This window comes from Phoenix dactylifera, chromosome 17 (genome assembly GCF_009389715.1).
Source record: "Phoenix dactylifera cultivar Barhee BC4 chromosome 17, palm_55x_up_171113_PBpolish2nd_filt_p, whole genome shotgun sequence".
In the NCBI taxonomy this organism is placed as follows: domain Eukaryota; kingdom Viridiplantae; phylum Streptophyta; class Magnoliopsida; order Arecales; family Arecaceae; genus Phoenix; species Phoenix dactylifera.
The window spans coordinates 14397339-14417858 of NC_052408.1; the positions used below are offsets into that span (position 1 = coordinate 14397339).

Consider the following 20520-nt stretch of genomic DNA (forward strand, 5'->3'; position numbering starts at 1 on the left):
TAAATTATAATATATTAAAATTTTTTAACAAAAACCCTAACCTTTGGGCCTTTCTTTTCCCTTCCCTTCCCTTCCCCTCCCTCGCTGAGAGCCGCCGCCGCACCCGCCCTCCCTCGCTGAGAGCCGCCGCCGCCCCCCCTCCCTCGCTGAGAGCCGCCGCCGCCGGCCCCCCTCCCTCGCTGAGAGCGGCCGCCGCCGCCGCCCCCGCCCCCCCGTTTCCCTCGCTGAGAGCCTGATAGCCGCCTCCTCTCGGTGTCGTCGCCTCTTCAACGACCGGCCGGCGGCTCTTCGCGTCCTTCTCCCCCGGACGGCAACCTCCGCGGCTCCGGTCACCGACTCACAGTCACCGGTAAGAGTTTTCTCCTCCTCCTCCTCCTCTTCGAGCTCGATCCCGGTAGATTTTGCCCAAGCCCGGAGAGAGAAAGAGAGAGAGAGAGGTGGTGGGGCAGCGAGAGAGCTCGGAACAGTGGGAGAGTGGGGAGTGGGGACGGTGGTTTTGTTTTGGGTGGAGACGGGAGACAGAGAAAGAGAGGAGGGATCTTTCATCCCTTCTCTTTTTTGGTTTTGGTCTTGGTTTTCCTTCCCTCACATTGCTCCAGTAACCCAGTTCCAGCTGGGCCATCAGGAAGAAAGATCGGGGGATTAGAGATGGACTTCTTGGAGGGTGGAGATTCTCTAACATTTTTTTGAGAAATCAGGATATCTTCTAACATTTTTTTGATAAAATATTATACAAGAGTACCATATAGGGTTTTGTTTATCGAGGGTTTAATGACCTCTCTTCTTTTCATCTGTGAAAGTCGGAATGGCAGGCAAGAAGAGAAAGGAACAGCGGCAAACCCTAAAGCACCGGGAGGCTCTCGATGCTGACGACTCCGTTGTCTCGAAGAAGCGCGCTCGCCCTTCAAAAGAACACCAACACCAGTGCCAAGACAAGGTTCGCAATCCCCTGCGTCCTCTCTTTCCTCCTCTTTGTCGATATGTTTCTCTCTAACATCTCCCTTCTTCTGCAGTTGATCTCTTCGGATCTTAGCTCCAAGATCCTGAAAGAAGCCCTCCAACAACAGAAGGAAATCCTTCAAGAAGATGAGGAGCGGAACCCCACTCCCTTCTCCGCTGTCTCAGTCGGCCCCTCCCCCGCATTCGACAGCGACTCGGAAGACGTTGATGGCTTTGATGGGTTCTCTGAGACCCAGAGTCAGTATGATGTCGGCGAGGTGAGTTGGATTTCTCTCTCTTTTCTCCCGTTATCAGCACAAGATTTGGATAAAGCTGAGGTTTTTCCCCTCTTTCTAGGTTGAAATTGATGAGGAGGATGAGAAGGTTTTGGCGGCATTCATGCCCGGTAGTGCTGGTTCCCAGCCAACCCTGGCAGATCTTATCATTCAGAAGATCAAAGAAAAGGATTCTGCGGTCACTGGTCTGTTCACTCTTCCAATTTTGGGATATTCTTTTAAAGCTGTGATGTTTTGAATTAATGAATCTTGTCAAAACCAAAACTTGGTATGCCGTTTGAAAAAACTGGAAACTTGTGTGCCAATTTTACTTTACTTCTTCTTTCCCATGGCAAGCGTGGCTTGTCAAAGAAATTATTCTGGAATTTCTTTTAAAAGTGGCACTGTCTGCCTCCTGTGTAACTTATGGGAATTACTTCTTAGGAACTTTTGGTTTCTTTGTAGGAACTTTGAGAAATTGTTATTTAAAATTTTCATCTAGAAGAACCATTTTTAAATTGTTGCTGGTGCAAAACTTCCTGTAAGGGCTTGCTTACTCTGATAGCTATTCCTTGTTCATGCCATTTATTCTTCTATGCAGCTCAGGAGGACACAACAAAACCATCTTTTGTTGTTTATAAAGACTTTAGCTATTCCTTATTCATGCCATCTATTCTTCTAAAGACTTCAAATTACTATAATATTCAATTTTGCATTATGTTGGTTCGAAACCAGAAAGTTGCAAGAAGCACATTGGAAACTGTGACCTGCTATTTCTGACCAACAATTTGTAATGTCTGCTAAAGCAATAACCACGGTTCTATCATAGGCCCCTAAAACCTGTGAAATTATCCTGTAAATGCTTGTAAGATTTTTAACAATCTTGTTATCATCCTCCTTTTTATTTTTTCTTGTGCTTGTTATTAACTTGGTTAAATCACATTTACCATTGAAACAACAATGGTAACAATTAGGTGGAAAACATCATTTATTTGAGTTGATCATAGTATTCTTGCATCGTCAGTCACTTGAATTGCTGTATACCTTTTGATGGATTAAAGGCCATAATGTATTTTGTTTTTTATTATTCTCGATATCTTAAGTGGTTAAACTTGTTTTTATTGCCTTCTTTTCGGTCACAGAAGCACGGCCCCTCCCTAATTTGGACAGTGGTATCATAGACCTATATAGGTGGTATGTTGGCTGCCTTTGTTTTTATTATCAGTTCTTATATCATATGTCATGATACTCATATGGGTTTATGATATTCCATGTATTGCAGGGTTGGCAAGCTCTTAAGCAGGTATACAAGTGGGAAAATTCCTAAGGCATTCAAACACATTCCAGCGCTAGAACTTTGGGAGGATATATTATATCTAACAGAGCCAGAAAATTGGTCCCCAAATGCAATGTATCAAGCAACAAGAATATTTGCTTCAAACTTGACTTTGAAGAAAGTCCAGCGTTTCTACAATCTTGTTCTACTCCCACGTGTAAGGGAGGACATCAAAAAGAACAAAAGACTTCATTTTGCTCTATATCAGTCGCTGAAAAAGGCCCTCTATAAGCCAGCTGCCTTTTTCAAGGGAATTCTATTGCCATTATGCCAGGTATGCAATCTTAGGTTTCACAGTTCTTTTACTTTATGGCATTATCTCAATCATTGTTCTTTATCATCTTTTCTATTTCATTTCCTTCTAGTGTTTTTAGCCTTTTTTTATGTGTTTCTTTTAGAATCTATGATTGTTCCAATCCTAGCAACTTGGCAGGACACTAGCTTCGGAATGCAAGACAAATTTCTTTAAAAAAATCCGGTGCTGTTTTTCTCATAAACTAAGAATTTTGTTTTCCAATTTGCAGTCAGGGACATGCACTCTTCGAGAAGCAGTTATAATTGGAAGCATAATTCAAAAAGTTTCTATTCCTCCTCTTCATTCTAGGTAAGGTGCCTATTTGAATAAGGTGTTATCCCCCATCGTTTTAAGTTTGCAATATGCTAGGCAATCTTTGTTGATAGAATTTCTAAAATCTAAAAACTGGTTGAGATATCTTATTATAACTATGTGGACCCACAGTGCAGCTTTGATGAATCTGGCAAAGATGGAGTATTGTGGCACAACTAGGTAACTTGATTCTGGCTTAATTTTTTCCCTCCATATCAATTCTGGTTACGTTTAGGAAAGTTTAGCTACCATCGTTATAAATTTAACATATTGGGGCTCAGTAATCAGATTATGATTTCCAAGTTTATGTTTCATTTTGCTAAACATGATGAATATATGACAGTCTCAAGGTTGTTTAACTCTTGAATTATAAGTGAAAAAGTGTTACTTACGCCTGCTAATAAAACATGAAAAGTTGAAAATTGATATTTGTAACTCTGAAAACAATAAATTTCAGCAATATATTTTCAGCCATTTCTATCAGGATGAAATTGGTAACTAGAGTTTATCAAGGCATCTGAACATACCATTTTGTGGAATGCTATTGTGAGGCTAGATGAGTAGGCTGCATCAGTTGTCATTTCTCTTTAATATCTTGATTATAGAAAAAAGAGATGTAATTATAGAATAAAGAGCACTGAAGATATCCTGTAGAAAGAGATTTTAAATGCATGGAGACTTGTTATTTTGTAATAATATATCAAACTACTGCCATCTGTGGTCATGACAGTCTATGCTTCTGTGATGACATCTTTTTGCTTTGGTTCTCCTTCTGAATGTTAATCAACATAATTTTTCAAAGTTTAATTAATTGATTCACCCCAATGGGGAAGCTATTGGATATTAAACTGAGGCAGTTATATATGGTTGATGGTCAATGCCAATACAAAGGCTTGCTCGTCATCTGCAAAGGGCCATTGCAAGGGCCAGTGGTTCCCTTTATTGATTTATATTCATCTTTGAAGACGCGCTTCAGAACTAGCGGTATATGATTAAGCAGACTATTTAGCTTTCTGTTTGTAGTCCTTAAGCCAAGAAGGCAAGAACTCTAGCTAAGTGATTCTCTCTAGAAAAGAATAAAAAAGCTGTAATGACATCTATAGTGTAGTCAAATTGAAGCACACAACAAACATTACATATGATGACCTTAAGAGACATCTATATTTAGTTTTGAGTTTGCTGTGTATCATCCTTTGGCTGCTTGTAAATTGTAATACAATTCTACATAATGACAATTGCCCTATTATCTGTCGTAGAGTTTGACATACTGCATTTTCACTTTTGATTTTGTAGTTATTTCATCAAGCTATTTTTAGACAAGAAGTATGCCTTGCCATACCGGGTGCTCGATGCTGTTGTTGCACATTTTCTGAGGTTCCTTGAGGATGAAAGAATCATGCCTGTGATATGGCACCAATCACTTCTTGCATTTGTCCAAAGGTTATCAATATGAACTTGTGCATTGAGTTAACTGTATCAGTAGAATTGGTTTCATATTGTAGTTTCGCTTTGTTGAATTTATAGTCAATTATTTGGTGATGGTTTTTGTTATTAGATTTAATGCCTTGCATCTTCTGTTATAACTGTAGTTAATTAATCTTACTACGTTAGTTACATGTCCTTTTTTGGTCCCAAGAAATGTTAATTTTAATAATCTTGAGGGACAAGATGGCCAGTACGGCTTAGTGCATACCTAATTGGTGAAGTAAACAAAATATTAAAGATGCGATCAACCAAAACCATGCAAAAGGAGTTCCTTTGCAGACTGTTAGGGCATATTCGTGATCTTCTGTTCGCTTGTGTTGCTGCTTAAACAGCATAAATGATTCCATAAGCTAGTCCTTTCTTGTACCAAGTCAATGTGCGAAGACTAATTCCATTCATCTCCTTTCACTTAAAAAAGTGTCTATCCTTTTCTCTTTGGCAGCTTTTAGGTCTTGGCATAGATTCAGTTCTAACCCAAAGGGCCAAATTGGACATGTAAGATCTCAGATTTAGGTCTTTGAGGGAAGCTAGAATTATCATGAAATCCTTATCCTGTTTCACATTATTAGGCAATCCTAATTGGTATTAATTGCTTTAGCCTGCTAATAGTATAAGTCAATTTTTATCTTGTTGACACGTTGTCTAACAATAATAAAAGAAAGATTCTTTTTTTTAATGCATTGCTTCACATTTAAACTCCTAGTTTTAATTGCTCTTTCAAAATTATTTTAGAATGGGATCTGATTTAATATGAAATAGTACCTATGTTAGTGTAGTATTAATAGAAAAGAAATTATTTTATGGCTGCTTGAGCTTTCTGTTTTAGAGTAATCATGGTCTGTATTGGTATAACCTGTTAATATTTATAAATCTTTCTACCAGTAGATTCATTTATGCTTAAAATTTATCTTTAACAGGTATAAGAATGAACTGGAGAAGAAGGACAAGGATAATTTTGTTGGCCTAGTTCAATACCAGAAACATCATTTGGTATGATTGCAATACTTGGTTTCAATTGTTTAATTGTCTTGAATTGCTTTTGTAGGGCATACCGTAAGTAGCTGATGGTATGATTTTTGTCTCTGCATAGGTTACTCCCGAAATCCATAGAGAGCTTAAAAATAGCCGAAATCGTGGCGAAAAGGAGGATGATGTCATGTCAATATATATCCTTTTCTGAAAATTTTAAAACAAAATCTAACCAGCACTCAAGTTTAAACAGATTGCTGTAGATTGTATTGATGTTTCCCATGTAGTTTCTGAATTTACTTTATTGAATTTATTTAGTGTTGTCTCTACGTTTTGGTTTTTGGTTAAGATTATTTTTCCTAAATAAATAAATATGATTCCTTATTGATAATGTAATTTTACTGGTTCTGATGCAACAGGTTTTGACTTGTTATTTCTGAATTCATCCACCCCCCGCCCCCCCCCCCCCCCCCCCCCCAAAAAAAAAAAACAAAAAAAAAAAGAAATTGAAAACATTTGAGAGAATGAAAAATAGGAAAATATTGGGAAGGAGATCAACCTGGCAGCCAATGAAACAGTTGTTGCATGCTGTTTAATATCTGATTTATCTATATACAGAATTTGTCTTATGATGTGCTGTACTTTCCTTGCTTTTGACTATGTAAAATTTCTAGAAGATTTTATCCGTTTTTCTTTGACATGTGTGAATATTGGCTGGCATCCAAAATTTCTTTTTGCTATTTGAATCCAGAATTAATTGTAATTTTTCTTTGAATTGTTTTATTATGTTTCCTTGACATGCCTTACCTTCTATTTCCATTATCAATAAACCAATTGAAGAAGATAGATGGGATTTCCCAGAAGTTCCTATGGAGGAGGATTAAATGGTTAGGTCTGCTCTTGGCTATCAGCTGAACATTTTGTCATTTGCTGCTTTTTTTTTTTTGAAGCAATTCATGCTTGGCATTCATTAATACTCTTTATTCTTTCGTTGTTCAATGCAGCAGATGGTTCGCGTGTCCAATATTTTGAGCTCATTTGGGCTGCTGCAGTGTAGAATTCAACAGATGGTTAATTTACTGCTGAAATACTGCAAACAGATATTGTTCGATATCATGCGTTTACTGGGCCGTTGATGGTGCTTCTGTTTGCAGAGTTGCAAGAAACAGAAATATGCAAGTTAAAGCAAGTTTTCATTGGATCAGTGCTGTGACTAACCATGCTTTTTTTTGTTACCGTAATGATGTTCATTTTGTTTCCCTCTGGCATCTTAAATTAATTCTTGTTTTTATTTTTTTTATAATGAAGGGCTTATTGAGGGTGAAATTGCTGAGGGAGTTTACCTGGACCTTCAATTTTGGTGTCCATTCATTTGTGGGATTAGGAATGCCACATGTACTTATAAAGCCAATGCTATACTTAACTTCCATTATGCTTGGTTTTTGTAGTTTGGATTTTCTACTAGGTAACTCCAGCCCATTTGCATTCTTTACTTGTCAAGACTGCAAGAGTCTCCAACCTCGCGTCAGATACTATACTTCGATCCCTGGGTGGGAAATCGTGCAGTACCGTTCCAAAATTTGCCGACGAGACTGATGGTCACAATGTGTGATGGATTGTGAGCTGAATCTTGCTTGCGAATTGCATGCCCCAGATTTGTTGGAGAATTGGTTTTCTTAATAATTTGGAACAAGTTTGTGTTGGCCTATTTTTTCTATCTCATTAACTCAGAAAATTGTCATCATTATCATTGTCATTAGTATTTTTGCAAACACATTTTACCATAGTTTTGTGTTTGTTGAATACAGAATATGCTTTGCAGCGAAGCCATAAGATTTTGCATGTTCCGGTTTAATGTATGATAGTTAATTGCGTTCCCATTGCATTTCTTCGTATTTAGTCTACGGACAATTTCCATGGCGTTGATAAGAGGTCATTGACTTTTTGGGGAAGCTCTCCCTGATTTCAGTGACTCAAAACTAAAGTGGACTTTAGTAAGAGTAGCGCTTGATCGAAGTGTTGTGAGCCGCAGCTATAATAGCAAACATGTCCAAGTCAATCTTAAGTACAACCAAACTCGAACTCTCTCCGTACGTGATGTAGATGGTGTGTTGATGAAGGGGTGGGGGGCCAGGTTGGGTGTAATAGAACTGATGCATCGAAGAATCTTTGCTTAGCCAACGAGCGATGCTAAATGTGAAGGAAGAAGGTGATGTCTATGGTGACTTCTGCGGGAAGAACATTGAGGAATTAGGTTGTTGGTGTCCAAACTAATATGCAATACTAGAGCTCGAGAATGGGATCTGAGGTCAATGATGCCTACGTGATTGGCAATGCATCTCGCTGTTGAGACGTGGGACCCGACCCGTGCTAATGGTATGCACTGTGGCTCTGATCCATCCTCTGCTGTGCCTCGCGAGTTGAGATAAGTGGAAAGCAACATGCATCGGAAATTAGAACCAGCAAGGCAGGGATGAAATGAGGCTTTTTATGGTCTACGAATGCAGTCGGACAGCAAAAAAATTCAGATGGCTGCTGGTTATGAGCATGATGACAACTCAAAATATCTGCCAAAGCTATTTCTTTCTATCATCATGCTTTTTAAAAGAAGTAACAAATCAGCAAACTTGGCTCAGAATATGCATAGGTTCCTCATCTGCTTATGAATGAACATAATAATGCAGGAAATCTCCTCACACGGGAGCCAAAATGGTTGCTCCTAAACTCGTTACACATGCCAGTATTTGTTGACAAAAATTATAAAAGTGCCGTGCAACCTACTAGACTTGTGAGCTGTATAATACCATAATACTAGGAATGTATAAGTACCAGTTGGAAAAATTTAACTGCATTGGTATAATGCAAGAAACATAGTTCAATAGATGGTTCACAATGGCCGTCAGCATACTCCTTTGTCCACTTACATTCTGGCATTCCATAATCGGCCACTGATGTAAGCTTCAGTTAGACAAGTTGTGAAAGCCCCAACTGAACAATAAAACAAGCCACTTGGGGATGCAGGCATGTTGCAGGTTGCTGGAAGATGGCACCCATATTACAAGCTTCCTGTAACTGGTATGAGACATTGGCTGAGAAAATATACTGGAATTTCTATGCTGATGTGCAAGGTAAATCATCAGTTGTTGGAGTAGGTTTCACATTTGATGCTGCAAGTCTAGGTTTGCTCGCAGTGGGTGGCTTTGGTGGCCTGTTTGGCTGAACTTGGTCGACCTTCTCAGGTGGAGTATCAAACTGCAAGATGATGAACAACTGAACAAAATTAGCCACATCTTTAAGGAAGATCAAAATAAAACTATAACAACGTAATCCAAAATCTATCATTTCCTGAAACATTATAAAAATACTTAATATTTTAATTTTTGCCCCATAAAATAATGGTCTAATAACATTCTAGCTTGAAGCAGCATAATCTAGGATATGTCCTGGACAAAGCAAGAAAGCCAGTATGTTAGCACAAGAGTTACAAGCTCAACCTGGTTTTTGTCAATACTTTTTCTTTCCATATTGGAATACTATCAAGAACTTTATCGATATGAATACAGGAACTAGCATATCCTGGAAGGGGGAAAAGAAGAAACATAGCCTATATAGAGTTTTATCACTTTTAGAACGTATAAACAAACTTCGAAACTTGCAGACAAATCCTTTCCACTGTAGTGGAGCTATACAAATCATTTCTCACTGCTGATCATGGAGTCATGGAGCCACCGACCTAAATATTAAATCAAAACCCTTATCAGCCAAGACTAGTTCTGATCATCTGTGCATGCAGCTTTATTATTGTCATCATGACAATCCATGAAAAGCATATCGGTTTTGCTATAATCATCTTTGAAAGCCTCACAAACATGATGCAACCACAGATTCATAAAGCACAGTCACCCTTGTTGATACTTATCTATCTGTTTATTTTGCATACAACTTAGAAAAAGCTCTCACAAGCAAGAAGCAGGAACAAGAGCGGGTGGGGAAAAGTTGTTTAGGGGAATGATAATTTTTTTGTTTTTCTGTTTATGGTTCAAAGTGTCACAGGGAATAGGAGTAGGAGCGAGTGGTTTTGTCATGGTAATTTAACAAACCCTGCTTCTATGATCTGCACGATACATCAATCAGCATGCTGTCTCCAAGCCTGATGACCTTACCTGAGAAACACTGGTTACTTGGGCCCCTTGATTAGGGATCACTATTCAGCAGCAGAGTGAGAGAGAGACCCACCCATGCATAAATTACCCAGGTCCGGAATTTTGGGGATGAACCACCTAAGGACCACACCCAGAATCTCTGATTGCTAGCCAGAAGGGCGGACCTTTGGGGCAAACCCCAGTTCACCATCATCACATTTGAAAAGTTAACAACAATACCATCTGCTTCCAGACCACCATTTGCATAAAATGCATTATGCCCCTCGGAATTCATATAGCATTCTTCAATCATTCAAACACACCCACCATTTACCATCTGCATTTAGAAGGGATTTTGCCTCATCAGTGATATGCCTTTGTCAAGAACAATGTTCTCCTTACAATCTTCTTAGGTTGCCACACCTACCTAAAAGAGGGAAGAAAACTCCAAAATTTTGTCCCTCCAACAGCACTGGAGAAATTTATCAATCTTATTCCAGATTTACCATGAACATTTAAAACACATATACAAGACCATGAACACTAAAACACATATACAACACCATGAACACTAAAGCACATATACAACCTTAACATAAATAAAACCAAGATCATGCGGGCAAACACACACTCACACTGCATTGTAACCTTGCTCATCCTGTTTGCTTAAGCCATTGAACTTCTAAGTTCCTTTTTTGTCTCATCTTGTATGATAGTTGGATTCATATATGACTTCAAATTTGCCTTGATATCGTGAGATCATGAATGTTAGCCTATTTGGGCGGGTTATCATTTACAAGTATCAACAGGGATTGTTTTCAACTCAACCTAGAGAAAAGAAAGAAAGAAAGAAAAGAAGGCTCAGGAAGCATATTAATATCAATTTCAAAATACTCAAAAATCTTTTCACTGATCGTCATAACCAGAAATCACATCTAACATATAAGAACAAAGTTTGCCATGAAACTTTGTCATAAAAGAGAATGTTTAATACTGAGTTTCACATATACTAACCTTGAAACCACAGCCAGAAACACAGGCATGGAAGCAGTCCTGCATGCATGCACAAGACAAGCTATTATACGGGATAAAAAGGACTAATAGGTGTCAAAATGACCTTCAAACTCCATAATATGATCATGCAAAACGAACATGCTGGTCATGCTCAGAACAGAGTTCAATTTGTTCAATTACAAAGTTCTACAGATACTTTCCTCACCTTAAATATGAATGAAAACAAAACACCCATTTCTTTTGTATAAAAAGCTGTGAAGGGCATCCTAGTTTTATCAGAATATCTAACATGCAAATCTTCTGAAACTAGGTTTTTCTAATATTGTACATTTCTGAAGAGATTCTGTGAGATTCCACCATCTAAAAGTAAATAAAGTCACCTTGATTAGGTCACTGATGTATGTATCATATCGCTTGACACCAAAAATTAAGTTTCCTTTTTGATTACCAAAAGAGTTTAGCCATTATAGAGGCCAAATTGAGGCCCTTTTGAACTAAAATAGCTTCCATCAAAACATCAATTCAATTCTCAAGGAGTGAGGTAAACCATACTATCATGTTAAGCAATGTCATCATGAATAGTATAAAATCCAGTATGCAAAGGGAGAGAGGGAGGCTCACCAAAGAATAATTGTCATGTCCCGGAGATCTATCAATATAGGCACTCCACTGGTGGTCCTTGAAAACTGGATCCTTATAGCATATCTCATTGCACTCTCCTATACCTGAATATGTGATAAGCGACCATAATAGGTCCCAAGAAATAGAAGATAGAAAAAAAAATAGAAAGATAAGAATATGTTTGGTCTAAGGTTAATCGATTGCAAATGGCATTCTTCCGTTGAATAAAAAACTAAATATTATTACTTGTTTTTGGTCATAACCTACATGGTTCACCGTATCGGTGCATACCGTCCTACACTGAGCATACCATATTGTCCCGGTACCAACCCAAGACTTGGTACGAGAGGCATACCAAATCTCGATACGTCGAACAGACTCTCATACCAAGCATACCAACACTGTACCAGCATGGCAGTAGCATGATGGCAAACCTTGACTTAGACCAATTTGAAATATATGATAAGTAAATAAGAAGAAAATCCAAATACAAAGCTCTCTAGCTTAGAGGGTTAAATGTTAGTTCATGGGAATCAGTTAATAGAAGATGCTGACTTTGAGTAATAAAGTGAGAGGAAATTTACCCAACACATTGACGTTTTGATATTTAACCAAGACCTTTGACTAAATCTCCCAAAATTGCTAACGTCATTTAATTGGCTGGGTTTATGAATGTTGTGAAGTGTATGGATAGCATATTCCCTGTTAGGGACACTTTGTCCGTAGACTCCTTATAGATTCATTTTGTTTTCCCTTATCAACCTGTCAAAGTTCATTATGACTTCTGTGATAAATAATGGATGATGAATTATGCTATGGTGAGATAAATTGTTTCCAAATGGTAGTCTCACGAAGGCTGTTCTTAACTCAGCCAACGTATCTACGGGTTTACTAGGCAAAATCAGTTGAAAGACATAAATCTCTTGTTCATTGAGTTAGCAAACTTTTCATTTAGCAGTAATGCCTCCGGTCCAAGATATGATAGGTAGGAAAGTCGCTGCCCATAAACAAAGTTAGGACAACAAATTTCCAGTGAAATGCGACATTTCCTTCTTCTTCTCTATAATATTTTTAACATGAAAGAAGTCTTTTCAGAAAATGTAATCTTGACTAGTTTCTGACTCGGAAATGATTTATCTCGCAACCTGTTGCGATCTCAATGGGAAGTGGGAGGACAGGAGAGTGGATGTGAGAGGTCAGATCTTTTATCCAATAATCTTGGTGAATGGCACTCGGTTCACACAGGGCACTTGATAAGATCCAGACCCTCCCATCCACCATCCCATGATCATAGTAGGTTGTGAAGTAAACCTGTTCGAACACTCAACATATTTATTCATGGATATGAATACATTCCAATTTTAAATATGGTATAATTAAAGCATTATCATTTTTTCTGAAAATTGAAGTACAGACACTTCAAGACAACTTAACACTTCCTGTCCACACCAGAGAAAATGAAGTTAGCCATAAATTGTCAGCAAAAGAGAATGAGAACTAAAATTGGCTGGCATTTTACACATAAACAAGAAACACTTGAGAGAAGGAAAGACAAATATATCCTACAGTTTGCTTTCTCGTAACAAGCAAAATACCTAAACCTACATGCACATGTAAGGGAAGACCGCATACACGCGGTGTGCGCCACACTCTGCACCTCATAATTTTGAATCACACATGAATCTGATAGCATGTGCAGCCAGCCTTCACCTGCATGCACAAATATATCCAGCAGCTCTCTATTTTGCGCTACCAAATTTGAAGATCTTCACTCAAGGCAAAGCCATCTCTTTATCTGCTATATAAGACATTACTAATGTCTATAAATCTAGAAAACCTTATTAAACCTGGTTTTTCAAGAATGAGTTCCATATGCAATAATGTGAATGAGAAATTTAAAAAAATCTTGTTGCCCGTAATACCAACATAAAGTAACAAAATTATTTAACATACAATCAATTACTGAGAACAAGATTATGAGAATGCAAAAGGGCGACTCTTACATTCTTCCCAGGTCTCACCATCTGTATCGCACCCCTTCTTGCAGAAAACTCTCCCTGCATAAGCAAGTCAAAGGTAATTTCAGAAAAAAATAAATACACATAATCTTCTAAACAAGAATTGATTTTGTAAACAAAACCACACTTTTAGTTCCGTCTAATATACAGCAAAACCAACCAAATGGTGTTGCATAACAATAACCTCGGGATGAAATGAGTCACTCTAAATCTAGATCCCATTTCCTTCTTCTGCCTTCAATTAAGCTCGGGCATGCCTTTCAAATTTGCCCTTTCTTGCTCTAAATTTCACACCTTCGTAAAATTATCTCGATTCCAAGAGCTAGAAAGAGCGCAAACTATTCTCCCTGAGGATTTTTCCTATTCCGAGTCAATATCGATATCCAATTTCTTCTTTAAATTCTTGCGATTTCGTTTACGAATTTCAAAAGTTGGTCGAAAGGTTTTTCTTTTAGCCAAGAAAAGCCTCTGTTTCTTTGATTAACCCAACAAGAATTTGATCAAAAGAAGAACAGGAGGAGAGAGAGGACAAAGACGAACATGGAATTTGGACGAGATTGGCGTATTTCTTTGTGCAGCAGCTCCCACAAGGCGGAGTCCATTCCTTCGGAAACATCCAGCCGTCGCCGTCTTTGTCACGTCCCGGATCCGAGCATGATTTTTTGGTGCCGTAGATCTGGTTCATGACACGGCCGTGCTATTGTAGGTTGCTGTCAACAATAACACGAAGCCCCTGATAATAATTTTATTTCATAAAATAAGACCAAATCTGATCAAATCTATTTACTAATCACAAAGAAGCAAGTACAAAGCATCTAAATCAAATACTTGAGTTTGCAATATTACAACCCAAACTTATTAACATAGATACTTCTAAGAATCTCTGTAACTATGCTTCAACTCCAATTTTTATTTACTCTTTTCCGCTCCTAATCGCCTTAATTATCTGAAATAATAAAAAAAACAGCAGGAGGGATATGAGCTTGCGGCTCAGTAAGTAACCATGTACTATCTTATTAGATCAAGCATAATCTTTCTCATGCCAATGCATCATTTGAAGAATATAACAGTTATAGCAAAATAAAGCATTTCAGAGATGATATATTCAAATCGGGTCATAAAGCAATGTATGCTCAAACCATGCAAGTTCATAAACATGATAATGCAAGTCATATAAAAATGCTGCCATTCATCCATACTTTATAAATTCTGCTCTCAGACGGACGTGCTGCTATGGTCACTATAATCCCGTGACAGGGCTCGTATTCGTAGTCGACGAGTTTTATAACTTCGTAGTCGACGAGTTTTATAACTCATTCATATTCGTTACCAACTTTAACCCATTGGTAGAGAGCCACATTCGTTGGATGCTAGCTCCAAGGGGGGTTCAACTGACCTCTATTTTTAGAGGTGGGCATAGCTATCTGAGAGTTCATAAATCATTATTCTTTTTCATAAATCATACTTTCATACATAGGTTGAAAAATGACATGGCATCGTAATGTATAAAATTCATGATCATGCCATAAATCTCATTTTCATGCAATTTATCATAACCATAATTCGTCGTAATGTATAAAATTCATGATCATGCCACAAATCTCATTTTCATGCAATTTATCATAACCATAATTCATCGTAATATATAAAATTCATGATCATGCCACAAATCTCATTTTCATGCAATTTATCGTAACCATAATTTATACTCAAATATTCATGAAGGATGCAATTTAATCAAACTTATGAATCACATGCAATCATATGCTTGATCATACTTTTAAGAAAATACATCATAACAAATATATTTTTCATTATTTTATTCTTACAATTAAATAGTGAGTTTTTTAAATTAATAAGATTAGTGCCAGGATTACTTACCTCGGTTCGCTTGCAAATCCTAGATCGCGACGACAACTTCACCGCACCTATCAACATTATAGAGAACAGATTATTTGCCACTCGTTCATCATTTTTCATTTTAATTAATTAATTTATTTATCTATTTATTTTTATTATTTTATTATATTCATTTATTATCTTTTCTTTTTTTTCTTTTTTTTCTTTTCTTTTTCTTCTCTTCTCCCTTCTCTTCGTTCCGAACCTTCTTCTTCTTCTTCTCTTTTTTTTTTCTTTCTTTCTTCTCCTCATTTCCTCTTCTCCTCCCGCTAACCCAAGGACGATCCCCCCGTTGGTTCGCGCGGGAGGGGCCGACTGATGCTGGCGGCGCCCGCAAGACGCCCGCAGCCGAGGTGAGTCCGGTGGCTCCCACGACACCCACGGGACGCCCGCGGCCGCTCCCCGCGATGCCGGCGAAGCTCACAGCCAGGCTGCCCGTAGTGGGGGCCAGCGGCACCGGCGACGCTCACAGCCGCACACGGGTGAGTCCCCGCTCTTTCTTCATCTTTTTTTTTCTTCTTCTTTTTCATCCGTCTCCCTTCTTCTCTTCACCGAAGGGAAGAGGCGAGAGCCGCCCCTCTGTCCCACCGGAGAGAGAAAATGGGACGAGACTCCGGCCGACTGCAGCCCCGGTCGAGGGCCGGCGGCGGCTGTGGCCGAGAGCCGTGAAGTCCTTCCTCTGTTTCATCTCAGAAATAGGGAAGAGGGAAAAGAGAAATTGTTGGCCTCCGGCCCCACGGCAGCTGCGGCCGAAGCCCGGCGACGCCGACGACCACAGGTACTCCTCTCCCTCTTTCTCTCTCTCCTCTGTTTCTTCTTCTTCTTCCCCTCTATTTCTTCTTTTCTTTTCTTTTTGTCTGCAATCCCAAGTAGATCGGGAGGAGAGAAGGCAGGGACGAGGTCGGGAGGCTTACCTAGTTCCAGGAAGAAGCTGCGACCACCCACTCCGGCGGCATAGGTAAGGGCTCTGAAAACCCTAGCCGAGGAGGAAGGAGGGAGAAAAGAAGAGTGGAAGAGTTGGAAATGATCGGGATGGTGAGCGATCCGGGTTCTTTCTTCCTTTCCTCTTTTTTTTTATAGGCGCTATTCGAAATGGCTGAGGCTTGTTCACCGCCGTGATGCTCGCGGCGGTTGAGCGGGATCGGAGGCCATTCAAGAGGCCGCGATGTCCCCGCTCCTATCTCGCCTCCGTTACTCTTGAGAAAGAAGACTATTGTGATCCTCTGTTTTAGTCTTTTCTTCGACCATGGGCTGAAGCCGGTTTGACCCGCCGGCTTTGGCCCAATCGGCCCAAAATCCACTTTTGGGCTGGATATTACATTCTCCCATCCTTAATAAAAAATTTCGTCCTCGAAATTTAAGGAATCTTGATCTTCCAAATTGAGGGATGCTCAGCTCATTATGTAACATAATTTAAGATCTCGTTCTTCTCGATCAAAATCAGTGTGATAGATAACTTTGGATCAACTGTCAAATACTTGCAAGATTAGCACTGGATAAGTGACTAACTTAAAATCTATGTTTGATGTAGGTTCACTCCAGATCGGATTGGGATCGATTCACAACAAGATCGATTAATTATATTTGGGGTAGAACCTGAAATAAAATGGAGTCGATACACTTATTATGGTTGGGTGATGTTCCCTCAAAAGATAATGACCAACCTTAGAGTCAAGTCTTTATATGGCTAGGTATGTGATTCACGCCAGACATGGGCATGGGCACGAGCGGCAACTAGGGGCACCAGCCCGTGTGTGCGCACTTGGGCACACACGCACAAGGACGCACAGCAAGCGCAAAGACCGACCAAGACTGCATTCGGCCGAGCGCGACCAAGCCAGACAAGCCCAAGGACAGCGCACGGGTCGAGCCCGACCAAAGACACAACAAGGCAACCGAGCCCGCATGCATTGGACTCGGATCAGCTAGCGCGCGCACGCCCGAGAGCGAAACAAGGAAAGCCACGGTCAGCCCGACCAAGAGCGCGCCTAAGGACAAGTGGCAACCATCCGCGCGCAAGGCGCAAGGCCAAACAAGGAAAGCCGCGGTCAGCTCGACCGAGAGCGCGCCCAAGGACAAGTGGCAATCATCCGCGTGCAAGGCCAAACAAGAAAAACCATCAGCAGATTGCGCCCGGCCAAAGCCAACCAACAGGGACACATGGCAAGCGTCCCAGCATCAGCGCCGAGCCAAACATGGAAAGCGCACGCGCAGAATCAAAGGAGGAGCCTGCGGGCTCTTCCATAGGGATTCGGCAGGAGAAGACACCAGCAGCCAGGATGTAACAGGCCAAAGGATGGACGCGCAGAGGTCAGCCACGCCAGCAATCCGTGGGAGCCAAGGCAACAGCGGCGCATAATCAGGAAGCACAGCCCAACCAACCAAAACAACAGCCAAATCAGGCTCCGCCCGGACACATGGCAGCATCCACACAAGACTTGCGCCCGAGCCGACCATGCAGCCAATCCCGAGCGCCCACCTCAATGCAGCACATGGCCAAGAGAGAGCCAAGTATAGTCACCCTTGCGGCCGAATTAGAAGTCCTTTGTCATTTGAATTTAGTTCAAAATAAGCCAAGGCAATCAGCCTATAAGAGGAGCCATTAGGGCCCTTAGGCAATCATCTTCTAGTATTTGAATTTCCAGCATAGAGTCAAGGGTTGTACCCCTTTGTTTGTCGGCCGAAAGGCTTGGGCCAAGGAGGAGAACATCACTCCCCTTAGATTGTTTAGGCGTCGCAAGGTTCCTTCCGGATCTTGCCATGAGTCCTATGTAATCGTTGCTTGATTGGAATAGAGTCATTTGCTTGCAATTCAGCCCCGCATACATTGATTCTTTCCCTTTGCCGAGCGCCCATAGAGGTAGAGCATAGGCAAGGTTCCATCGGCAGCAAGAAGGAAGAAGGATACCCACATCAAGTCGGTCCCAACACACGGCAAATCCTCAACCTTGGCGCGGGGTTTGGGACCGCAAAGCTCCGCGGGCCAACACTCGAATACGAGCTCTGTCACGGAATTATAGTGACCATAGCAGCACGTCCGTCTGAGAGTAGAATTTATAAAGTATGGATGAATGGCAGCATTTTTATATGACTTGCATTATCATGTTTATGAACTTGCATGGTTGGAGCATACATTGCTTTATGACCCGATTTGAATATATCATATCTGAAATGCTTTATTTTGCTATAACTGTTATATTCTTCAAATGATGCATTGGCATGAGAAAGATTATGCTTGATCTAATAAGATAGTACATGATTACTTACTGAGCCGCAAGCTCATATCCCTCATGCTGTTTTTTTTATTATTTCAGATAATTAAGGCGATTAAGAGCGGGAAAGAGTAAATAAAAATTGGAGTTGAAGCATAGTTACAGAGATTCTTAGAAGTATCTATGTTAATAAGTTTGGGTTGTAATATTGCAAACTCAAGTATTTGATTTAGATGCTTTGTACTTGCTTCTTTGTGATTAATAAATAGATTTGATCAGATTTGGTCTTATTTTATGAAATAAAATTGTTATCATGAGCTTCGTGTTATTGTTGACAGCAACCTACAATAGCACGGCCGTGTCATGAACCGGATCTACGGCACAAAAAAATCATGCTCGGATCCGGGATGTGACATTTAATGGTATCAGAGTGGACCTGGCCCATAACCTATGTGGACTAGGGAACACTGCAGCACGGATCCATTGGGGCTGACCACGGGCCAATCGTGGTGTTTATGATTAGATTAAAATAGATTTGAACTCTTAGCCTGACGAGGACGTCAGGGCTTGAACGGGGGGAGTATGTGAGGACCCGTGCGGGCGTGTGTTTAGTCCCACATCGGTTATTCGCTGGGTAGATCTTGGGTACTTATACAGGATCAAGGAACCCAAATAATAACTTCCGGCTAGCCATTTTGGGTGAGATCCTGGGTTGAAACAATGAAAACACCTCTAGGATTCAGAATGGGATGGGTCACATGAGACGCGTTTTGGGTGGAAAACAAAATCGGGGAGGGATGAAAGACGCTTGCGTGAAGCTCCAGAACCGGACAATATCTGGCAGGGGAGCCCCGTGTTCCTCCCTCATGTGGCCCCCATGTGGGCACTGGGTGCCTCACGTGCCCTGCGCAGGCAGGGCGTGACATTTGGTATCAGAGCCGATGACGGCTCTTGTCCGATGGTGGGAAGGGTGTGAGGCCCAATAGTCCCACATCGGAAAGACTCGTTCTAGAGCCTGAGCATATGAGGCGGGTGTCTCCTAATCCTACAGACGCGTTTTGGGAGGAAAACAAAACCGGGGAGGGGTGAAGGACGCTTGCGTGAAGCCCCAGAACCGGATAATATCTGGCGGGGAGCCCCATATTCCCCCCTCATGTGGCCCCTACGTGGGCACTGAGTGCCTCACGTGCCCCGCGCAGGCGGGGGCATGACAGTCTTCTTTGTCGCCGCCCCCGCCGCCGCCACCGTCTAGCCGTTTATTGGTCCAGATTCTCTCGCCCCGGTCTCTTCCTCCTCTTGTTTCTATGGGGGAACAAAGAAGAACTAGTAAGAGAGACAAGAAGCGAGGAATAATTTCAGTGTAGAGAGAAGAAGCGAGGAATAATTTCAGTGTGTGGATCTTAAGTTCGGTAGAGTCCTTCTCAGGACAAATGAAAAATATTTACAGATCCCTAATCGAGTTACTTATTTTTCCATCTTTAACCTCAACTAATCTCTGCAATTTTTTTCACTTTAGGGAGGCTGCAAACCTGAAAATTAAGCCCAAGTACTATGGACCTCAGCCCAAATTAGATGGGTTAACTGGGCCGGCAAACAAACAATTAAAGAGGCGCTGAAGCCACCCAATTAGCCACCTGATTACCTTCTCTATAGTAGCTTTTAAAGCCTAAACGATTTCTTGAGTTGCCGTGATCAGAGGGATAAATTGAACAATGAGGAAGTCTCTTCCCCTTAGCATAAATTAGATGACCAAAATGATCTCTGATTATAAAACTAGCTTCCGTCGTCAAGTCATTAGTAGAAAAATTCATCTTCAAAGTTCAAAGACACCAATAGGAGAGGATAACTAATTACGAAGATACCAAAATCCTCTCCAAAATTCAGAAAAAAATTATAGAAAATTCGAGTATGCCGCATTATGAATTGCAAATTAATTGGACTTTTCTTCCCTAATCCCACTGCAGAAGAAAAAACCTTTTCTAGAATTCTACCAAACTTTTTAA

At 40.5% G+C, this 20520-nt stretch overlaps 2 protein-coding genes across 14 annotated transcripts; one reads left to right on the top strand and one right to left on the bottom strand.

Annotated features, from left to right (window-relative positions):
• Positions 1–103: 103 nt before the first annotated feature.
• LOC120104262 (bystin-like) lies at positions 104–7103 on the top strand. Of its 2 annotated transcripts, none has more exons than XM_039115154.1 (13): positions 104–349; positions 801–937; positions 1014–1217; positions 1297–1420; positions 2357–2408; positions 2497–2824; positions 3075–3154; positions 3290–3337; positions 4451–4597; positions 5560–5632; positions 5733–5808; positions 6419–6498; positions 6616–7103. In XM_039115154.1, the coding sequence occupies exons 2-12, from the start codon at positions 806–808 to the stop codon at positions 6493–6495; spliced, it is 1341 nt and encodes a 446-aa protein (XP_038971082.1). In that variant the 5' UTR covers positions 104–349; positions 801–805; the 3' UTR covers positions 6496–6498; positions 6616–7103. The 2 variants fall into 2 exon arrangements, with proteins under 2 accessions (XP_038971082.1, XP_038971083.1); XM_039115155.1 differs by having other exon boundaries at positions 2357–2405.
• Positions 7104–8431: 1328 nt separating this feature from the next.
• LOC103699407 lies at positions 8432–20447 on the bottom strand. 12 transcript variants are annotated; one of them, XM_039115160.1, is made up of 9 exons: positions 16220–18562; positions 15288–15334; positions 14278–14352; positions 13947–14116; positions 13392–13445; positions 12994–13098; positions 11389–11492; positions 10768–10806; positions 8432–8863 (listed from the first exon to the last, which is right to left on the bottom strand). In XM_039115160.1, exons 4-9 carry the CDS (start codon positions 14089–14091, stop codon positions 8723–8725), a joined length of 588 nt encoding a protein of 195 aa, XP_038971088.1. In that variant the 5' UTR covers positions 14092–14116; positions 14278–14352; positions 15288–15334; positions 16220–18562; the 3' UTR covers positions 8432–8722. The 12 variants fall into 12 exon arrangements, with proteins under 12 accessions (XP_038971088.1, XP_038971086.1, XP_038971090.1 ...); XM_039115158.1 differs by having other exon boundaries at positions 13947–14139; XM_039115162.1 differs by having other exon boundaries at positions 13021–13098; positions 13947–14139; positions 14256–14352.
• Between the last annotated feature and the right edge of the window lie 73 nt (positions 20448–20520).

Excerpts from the sequence above, each read along its gene's own strand:
- LOC103699407 (XM_039115161.1), bottom strand. The coding sequence starts at position 14,091 with ATGAACCAGATCTACGGCACCAAAAAATCATGCTCGGATCCGGGACGT. Across the intron at positions 11,493-12,993 it reads GTCTTCCCTTACATGTGCAT|GTATAGGAGAGTGCAATGAG; the intron begins GTAGGTTTAGGT and ends TCACATATTCAG. Across the intron at positions 10,807-11,388 it reads GACATGACAATTATTCTTTG|GACTGCTTCCATGCCTGTGT; the intron begins GTGAGCCTCCCT and ends GCATGCATGCAG.
- LOC120104262 (XM_039115154.1), top strand. The coding sequence starts at position 806 with ATGGCAGGCAAGAAGAGAAAGGAACAGCGGCAAACCCTAAAGCACCGG. Across the intron at positions 2,409-2,496 it reads ATCATAGACCTATATAGGTG|GGTTGGCAAGCTCTTAAGCA; the intron begins GTATGTTGGCTG and ends CATGTATTGCAG. Across the intron at positions 3,338-4,450 it reads GAGTATTGTGGCACAACTAG|TTATTTCATCAAGCTATTTT; the intron begins GTAACTTGATTC and ends TTGATTTTGTAG.